Source organism: Cariama cristata, unplaced genomic scaffold (assembly GCF_000690535.1).
Source record: "Cariama cristata isolate BGI_N322 unplaced genomic scaffold, ASM69053v1 scaffold19793, whole genome shotgun sequence".
Classification (NCBI taxonomy): Eukaryota; Metazoa; Chordata; class Aves; order Cariamiformes; family Cariamidae; genus Cariama; species Cariama cristata.
In genome coordinates, this window is record NW_009610405.1 from 2650 (window position 1) to 11460 (window position 8811).

At 36.3% G+C, this 8811-nt stretch overlaps 1 protein-coding gene across 1 annotated transcript; it reads left to right on the forward strand.

Moving 5' to 3' along the window:
- The first annotated feature begins 3275 nt into the window (after positions 1 to 3275).
- C1GALT1 (core 1 synthase, glycoprotein-N-acetylgalactosamine 3-beta-galactosyltransferase 1) lies at positions 3276 to 8580 on the forward strand. The gene is made up of 3 exons (XM_009697876.1): positions 3276 to 3511; positions 5229 to 5896; positions 8371 to 8580. The coding sequence occupies exons 1-3, from the start codon at positions 3289 to 3291 to the stop codon at positions 8578 to 8580; spliced, it is 1101 nt and encodes a 366-aa protein (XP_009696178.1). The 5' UTR covers positions 3276 to 3288.
- Positions 8581 to 8811: the final 231 nt, after the last annotated feature.

Consider the following 8811-nt stretch of genomic DNA (forward strand, 5'->3'; position numbering starts at 1 on the left):
GACATGGGAAAAGTACTTTTTCTGTAAGTTTGAAGATGCAGAAATCATTGACTCTCAAAACTTAAAACTGGAGCCAAACCTACAATGACTGTTAAGTTGTGATAGAATTTTAAAACATTTGTTGGTCTGGTTGATGTGAATAGGGCTACCTACGTGAATATCTAAATAGGTATATTTAAGCTGCCATGATAGAGCAGTGGAGCATAATTTAAATTTAAACCTGTGTTTTTGTTGTAGGTGTGTTTTTAAAAGGTGTCTGTTTTTTAAGTCAAGAGAAGTAAAACAGAAATAGGAATAAAAGTGGAGATCTTTTAGTGACCTAGTAGGCTTTGCACTTACCTTTTCCCTCTGTGTATGTCATAGAATCATAGCATCACAGAATGGTTTGCGTTGGAAGGGACCTTTAAAGATGATCTAGTCCAGCTCCCTGCCACAAGCAGGGACATCTTTCACTAGAGCAGGTTGATCAAGACCTCATCCAACCTGACCTTGAACAGTTAAGTGTTTTGCATGTCTTGCCCCTGAATAAATCCCTGTGTAGAAATGAAGAATGTCAACAGAGAGTCTGAGTGGGGATGCTTATCATAAGAACTGACCTTCCTTTTAGACGTTTTCTGGTTCTCGTCTAATGCTATAGCATTCCGTTATTTTTGCTGACAAGTTGAAAGACTCTACTTAGGTCAAATACCAAGATAATATAAAAAAGGAAGATTTCTGTCCTGCTTAGTGATAGAGTTTATAAACATGTGGATACACACAGATATATATAGTGGTCCAGCCTGTTGATATAAAATTGATAGAGCAATGAGTAGATTATTTTAGATTGAAAACTGTAACTAAATGCATTTCATATCAAATACGAAGTACAGCTTCAGCATCTGTCCCTACCTGCTCCCAGAAATCCTCTTTGCTTGTGGAATACTGCCAAATCAACTTCTGTTTTCCAAATGTGATGAACGCACTATTTTAACATTTCCAGTACACTTAAATTAAGATTCTTTAGGAAAAAAACTTTAACATAATTCCATAGTTTAATAAGCAGCAGTTATTTTCAAGTGATTTGCTTTTTTTCTCTGCAAGCAAGAGTACTTTTAACAGCTGTTAGAACAGATAACTGAAATTGTATGGCGAAGAGACACCTAATATTGAAAAGTGGAACAATGGAGACGTTTTCTTCTAGAAAGTGCTGTAGCTATGCTGTATGCATGCATGGATTTTTATTGTTTTCTCCTTTTTAATATGCTGAAGGAAGGCATTGTTTTATTCTGGCCCTCTCCCTTTGTGTATTGCAAATTTTGAGGGGACTTTGTGGTGATAGATGGGGAAAGTGAAAACAAAAAAATAATTTTACTACAGGGGATACTTTTCAGTGTCATAGGCTGCTTGTGCATATAGGCTTTTCCTTAAATGTGGTGGGTTTGGTTTTGGGTTTGGTTTTTTTTTTTGAAGACGCCTGATGTAAATCCTCGTGATTTTCTCCCCAAGTTAGTGGCATGTAAGACAACAGAAATAAAGCTAGAAACCAAGTCATTTTTTCAAGGCCTGGGTCACAAAAGATGTGGTACTGAATTGAGGGAAGACAATGTATGATGAAAAAATTGTATAATGTGCTTTTTCATATTAAGAACTACAGCTCCTCATCAGCTTCCTCATAATTATATGAATTTGATACAACCTTTAAGTTTCTTGATTTTTATTTTGTGCTTCAAGTTGTGTTTCCGGTTTTCTTTCCTTTTTCTAGCAGTGTGGAAAGAAAAGCATATCACATGTTAGAGCTGCTTCGCTCTCAAATGATCTAGATCTGCACATGTGCAGTAAATCTGATGGTTTCTGAAAGTGCCAACCTAACGATATGCACACTTGCTTTGTGTCCTCTCTGCTTTCCCTTCAGGAGAACACTCAGACAGAAAGCTCGTATTTGGAGTGCGTGATGCTGCAAAATGATTCATGTGGCTTGCTTGGGGACAGTCTGTTTCCAATAGATTCTGCACAGCCAATGAGAGAAGTGGGTATAGGCTAAATAAGTTGGTTTGGTGGCTGCAGCTTTTTTTTCTTATCAATGGTTTTCATCGATGCTCTGTACATTCCATAATTTTCTTTTTTTGACTCCCTAACTCACTAAATGGTTCCACCCATTGACGTTAAGAATGATCCTAACAGAGGGGACATCATCAACTTGTTTGTAAGGCTCTGGCTTGAATCCAGTATGTATTTAACAGTCAATATTTTTGTAGTTTAGTCATGAATTACTAGAAAATATCTCAACCCCTTGCAAAGATGAGAAGGCCTCAGGCCTCAACAGCATGAAATTGATTTGCAAATGTTTAATATATAAAAATTCACACTTGTTTTGGAAGTATAACGCTCACTTTATGCAGGCTTAGATGCTGGTTTTTTAAATTTTATAAAAATGGTCAGCCAAGTCCTTTAGTTTTTGAGGAGCAAGAGTGTGGCTGAAGTGAAGGATTTTTTTTTTTTTGAATTATTATTATTACTGGAATACAAGGGTTTTGATGTGTAGAAGAGGCCTTGAGGCTGATGCATTTTCTTCTCCTCTTCCTCCAAATGCCTTTTAAAAATGGATGTTTCTGTATGAAAATTCAGATCTCATCTTACTCTTTCTTCTGAAATTCTATCCTTGGTACTTCGTAAAAGTGGAAGGAAAACTGCCTTACTTTGAGAGTACATTTGCTTTAATAACTCTTCAAAATCTGCTGTGACATCTGTTAAAGAATTCCTGTAACATACTTACTCCTGAGGTTTAAGTACCTCTCATGACCATATTGTATCTTGACCTGTAGATTGCCTTTGATTGCCATCTTTTAGCTTTGTAAAAGACTTGGGTATTACATTTTAAAGCACAGATTTCTTGGGATGAAGAGAATAAAGAGGTGGACATATATTACAATTTTATAATTAAGATACTGCATTTTAAATTATATATTCTTGTATAAATGTTGTATAAATATAATGAATGTTTTTGGTATGTACAGTCACTATTGTGATTTATGACTGTCCTTTATAATTTTAAGCTAAAGAATATATGGTAGGCCTTTTGCACTAAATTTATCAGTGGTTGTACAATTTTATCTGAATATTTGTATTATTTTTGTACTTAAACATCCATGCAAGTCCAGGGGTGCTGAATCTGAGCTAGAACTGAGATCTCTACTTCTAGAGATTTAGTCCTTGATTTCTTCCCATAGTTTTAGATTTGATTTCTGTGTGAAGTGGCTTTAAGCTTAATGTGTTTTTCATTTGTTTTTGACAGTGTATTATCTTCAGGAGATGGCCTCTTCTAAGTCTTTGCTGAACCTTATAACCTTCACTTTTGGATCAGCAATCGGATTTTTTGTATGCTATCTTCTGTTTAGCATTATACTAGAAGAACAGGTTAAGATCCAGCCTCATATCCTTCACAATGATCCACATGGTCAGCACTCAGCAGATACTGATAACAATCAACTGCAAGGACAAATGAATTTCAATGCAGACACTGGACAGCATAAAGGTATTTTGTTATGCCTTACTAACTATGTAATACGCCTCCTTTTCATGCATTGCAAGATGTTGCTTTCTTCACTGCCAAGAATTTGTATGAATTATTTTTTTTCACTTTCTCCATGTTCAGGTTACATCTAAATAACTTTGTTCTCCTGAGGTATCCTGAATGGTGTTTTTCCTCTGATTAAATTTTTATTACACTAGTGGTTTTTTGCCTTAGAGCTCAACTGTTTTGTCCAACTTGTGTATCCAGACTTGTTTGGAGTAGGAACTTCTCAAATGAGCTATTGACATCAAATGGTGGTTTTGCTAAGCAGATATATGTGCTAGCATTTTAGGTGTGTCTGAATTGCTTTTTAGCTTTAAGAAGCTAATTTTGGGCCACTTCTAACTTTTCATCTAGCCTCTCAGATAAAGCTTAAAAAAAAAAAAAAATATTCAGTTTTTGACCCGATTAGCAAAACTTGGAACTGGGGTGGGGCAGAGAGGGTCACTGTAGGCGTTGTTTGCAGAGCTGATGATGCAGCAGTCCAAACACAAATTGCTCTTCACAGTCAAAAGACACAGAAATTCTGTTGCACTGATTTTTCCGCCCCACACCTCCCACCCCCCCAAGAAGGTAGACCCTTCTAATATTTCAGGCATACTTTTAAACTTGACACATGTCATTAAATGAGTTCATTCTAAATCCTAAATACAGATAGTGTCTGAGCTAGGACAGTTTGGATGAGAAAAAATGCACTATAATGCATTTGCTGAAGATGTTAACAAGTAATTTGCTATTTAAATGTATTTAAACTCCAGACTTTGTAAGACAAGTTTGAGAGTGTTTCCAATGTAATTGTAGAAAATTGTTACAAAGAAATCTGGTCTGTTGTTGCCTAAAGTGCAAGTAGGAATGTTTTAGGACGAGTTATGAAGATCTCGCTCTCCATGGAATATTCTTTTACCTGAGTTAAAATCACTCTGTGTGTATCAAGTGAAAGTGTTTCTTTGAGGGGAATAAATACTTTGACAGCTTGGAAAACATTGTATTACACACCTCAAATAACTGTGTCTATTTATTCTGTAGGATTGTCTGAAAATAAAAACATTTTAGCACAACAATAATACTAGTTTCGTAGTATCCTAAGTTATTTAATCTGAATTTTTACAAATAAGGTTTAACTTGAATTGGTGATAAATTCTTTCTTTCTGGCTTACCATCTGTTTTTTCTTTCAAAACTATGTTGCTGTTTTAGAAATATTTATTAGGTTTTGTTAGTTAACATGAATATGTATAACAGAGCTTATTACCTTTTTGACCTTTCTGTGTTGTAATCACCAAGTTGTGTTCATTGTGAATGGCAAAAATATTCAGCTTTTTAATTTTCATTAGTGCTCCAATACTGTAAAGAAGTTGCCTCTGAACAGTTTTTATGTACAAATAAAAGGTTTTTTTTTAAAGCCACACTTCCCTGAACAGATATGGCTTTTATGCTTGCCTCTATCCTGTGAAGTTGAAGAAGCTTTAAGAATTTTAGTTTCTTGGGTTTGGGGGTCTTGTTTGTTTTCTTCCTAAATCTAACATTAATTTCATTAACTGATATATTTGGAAGCAAATGCCTCTCCTCTCTCCGCATGTCTTTTCTGATCTAGAAACAGAATGTCTGGGGGGAGGTTGCTCTTAATGTTTCTTTTGCAATCAAGTCTAATACTGTTTTGGAACTTTCCTCTTTTTATAGATGAGAATAAAAATATTGCAGAGGGACTGTATCAGAAGGTGAAAATACTGTGTTGGGTCATGACTGGACCTCAAAATCTAGAAAAGAAAGCCAAGCATGTTAAGGCCACTTGGGCCCAGCGTTGTAATAAAATACTTTTTATGAGCTCTGAGGAGAATAAAGACTTCCCAACTGTGGGCCTAGAAACCAAAGAAGGCAGGGACCAGCTGTACTGGAAGACTATTAAAGCTTTTCAATATGTATATGACCATTATTTGGATGATGCTGATTGGTTTATGAAAGCAGATGATGATACGTATGTCGTATTGGACAATTTGAGATGGCTTCTTTCAAAATACAGTCCTGAACAGCCAATATACTTTGGAAGAAGGTTTAAGCCCTTTGTGAAACAGGGCTACATGAGTGGAGGAGCAGGGTATGTTCTGAGCAAAGAAGCTCTGAAGAGATTCGTTACTGCATTTAAAACTAACAAATGCACTCACAGTTCCTCTATTGAAGACCTAGCACTAGGAAAATGCATGGAGATCATGAATGTGGAAGCAGGAGATTCTAGGGATGCAAGTGGTAGAGAAACTTTTCATCCCTTCGTTCCAGAGCATCACTTAATCAGAGGATACCTACCAAAAACATTCTGGTACTGGAATTACAATTATTATCCTTCCGTAGAGGTAAGTCCTTAGGAACATAGTACCCATTTTATGAAATATATCTTGTGATGTGTATGAATGTGTATGATATATGAATGTGTATGATGTGTGAATTAGCAGTTTAATAGCAGCTCAATATATTTTAGACAAGAAGACTTTGTTGTGATATCTTGTGATACACCTGTGTGCAGATGTGTTAAATACACTAGTCATCAACTAGAAGTTAATGCTAAGAACTTAACGTTCCAGAAGAGCTAGTGAGTTGTAAATTATTACTGCAGTTTTACTATGTTCTGTGGACAGCAAAAAATGATGAAACCTTTTTGACATGTTTGTCTAGTGTCACCACTGCTACCTTCCTTGCAAAGTTATTGTTCTGTTTTATTCCCTCGTGTCTCACACACAGTGTCCTTAGCTTCTTCTCCAGTCACCCAACTACCAGTGTGTGGTGAGAAGTGAGACCAGCATGGTCCATTCCAAGCTGTATGTGCTTGGAAACACAACAGTATGGATTAGTTACATTAAAGCCTACTGAAAGGGAAGGTGGCACTGATACACCTTCATCTTCTACCCAACAGCAACCTTTGCATAAAACCTGTAGATATAGAGATAATTTTGAGACTTGCTCATGATTGTAGTCGGTCGACATTGGCTAAGAGATTCCCAAGTTACTGGAGGGGCTGGTGGGTAATGGTCTGCGTGACTGTACTGCCTGCTAGTCTATTCCCTTCAAATGGAGATGTGCTGCAATGTACTCCTCTTGTCACTGATAACTGTGTGCAGTGTTACCTGGCTTGAACGTTGGTCACTGCCCTGCACTCACTTTTTTATGGAAGGTTGTTAAAATGTACATGTAAATGAATTTCATTGAAAAGATTACAGAAGAATGAACATTGCCTAGAAGTAAAAGCATGACCTAAACAAGGAAATATGATTAGATTTCCTCATGTAGTTGTACTGAACTCTCGCCTACCTTCTGTAGAAGTGGAAGCAAGTGTGAGAGCTGGCAAAGCAATTTTATTATTTATTTAAATTCTTTTGTTGTAGCAACAAAAATAGCATTTACAAGCTGAAACATTCTTCCTGTAAGAACTTCAGGTTGTCCTTTGTATTCCACATCTGAAATCTCCAGTTTAAAAAAAAATAAAGTGAGAGGGAGCAGGGCGCTGCTTGAAATTAAAGCGATCTGAAAGTATTCTGCATTGTCAACTTTGATGATCATATAATCTGTGATGTGGTTTCTTTTTTAGGATTATAATCTTACTTTTAGATTATTTTTTTATTTTATTTTTTAATACTTTTATATTATTTTTTCAGCAAGCTCTGAGATGAGCATAAATGGCTAAAATGAAGAATAGGATATGGGATTTTTTTACACAGTAAAGATGAGGAAAAAAAAATCTAGATCCTCAGTAGACGCTTTTCATTGTGAAGCATCTATTTTAATGCTTGTACTCAGTAGCTTGAGCATTTCTATAGCTTAAAACAGCTATGATGCTGTATTTAGTGTGTCAGGATGCAGCCGCTTTAGCTATGGTTGCAGTTCATGGGTGGCTGAGCTGTGGACAGTTACACCTGTAACCGGTGCAGTGGTGGTGAGGATCCATAATGGAAATCGCATATTTGATCCTGTCCTATCAAATTTGTGTTTGCATAGAGACTACTTTGTCTGGTATCAAAACCAAGCTGTATTGGTCAAACTTAGCAGGTATTGAAAGAATAACAATTATGTAACAAGCGTTCTCTTCAGTGTCTTTAAATGTTGAATCTTAATCCCGATTAGAGATGGAATGATAGCAGCTCTACAATCAAGCCTGATGAACCGCCCCCCTGCACCCCCGCCCCTGCAATTTTCTTCCAGAAAAGTGCTCTGAAAGCTAAATTTGAGCTCGTAAAAACAAGTTGTAACAAATGTGTTAACAGTGATCTTTTAGCTCTTAAAAATGCTTAATAATGTCAATGAATTTAATAAACTTAAAAATAGTTCCAAAATGATTTGTTACAGCTTTCTATATGTAGGAAGTTAGATACTGGCAATTTTGCCAAACTGTATAACGTGTGAGATATGCGCGCACTCACATCTGGCTTACATACTCTGGATGGATGCTGTCATGAATAATAAGCAGGTATTGATTCATATATAAATGCAATGCATTTAGACCTGCTTGCTGCTTCTTGGTTTTGTTTAAACACCTGCATAAAAAAAGACGTATAGAAAAGCAAAAAAACCTCTGGCATTAGTGAGGGCAGCTAGTTTTTTCACTGGCTTGATTACAGAAGCAAAAGACTTTGTCCAACTTTATTTTGGAAGGATGCTTTGGCAGATATGCCTGATACATTTTGCTCTTCTAATATTAGAATTTGAAGTATGAATGACTGATGATAGTGAATTTATTACCATGAAGTCAAGTATGTGTTTGAATTCTTCCTGGATCTTTAATCCAGGGCATGCTTTGCAATTCTTGCTGATTATTTTGACTTGTTTTGCATTTTAGGGTCCCGGATGCTGCTCCGATCTAGCAGTTTCATTCCACTACGTTGATTCTGTGACTATGTATCATTTGGAATATTTGATTTATCATCTCCGTCCATATGGGTATTTGTATCGGTACAATCCTGATTCAGCAAAGAATCCAGAAGAGCAGAGCAAAAATGAAGCACTGGAGGATAATCAAAAGCTAAAGCAAAAAATTTCTGAAAATTAATTGAACTTGGAAGAAAACGAAAAGAAGCCAGTACAATGAATAAGAGTCTGCTCAAACTCCTGCATGAAACTTGTGGACTAAAATTACTCATGGCGATTCTTATTTCAAAAATCATGTTGGCAGTACTTCCTGCTGCTGTCTGTGTACAACAGAGTCTGGTGCTGGCTCTGACTGTTTGGGATAGTGGGACCTTGCAGCCCTGCTCATGAAGATTTGGGGCCCTAAAACTGT

Bases quoted from the DNA above. Each gene is read 5' to 3' on its own strand.
- C1GALT1 (XM_009697876.1), top strand. From the start codon at position 3,289: ATGGCCTCTTCTAAGTCTTTGCTGAACCTTATAACCTTCACTTTTGGA. The intron at 3,512-5,228 runs GTATTTTGTTAT...CTCTTTTTATAG, and splicing joins AGACACTGGACAGCATAAAG to ATGAGAATAAAAATATTGCA. The intron at 5,897-8,370 runs GTAAGTCCTTAG...TTTGCATTTTAG, and splicing joins ATTATTATCCTTCCGTAGAG to GGTCCCGGATGCTGCTCCGA.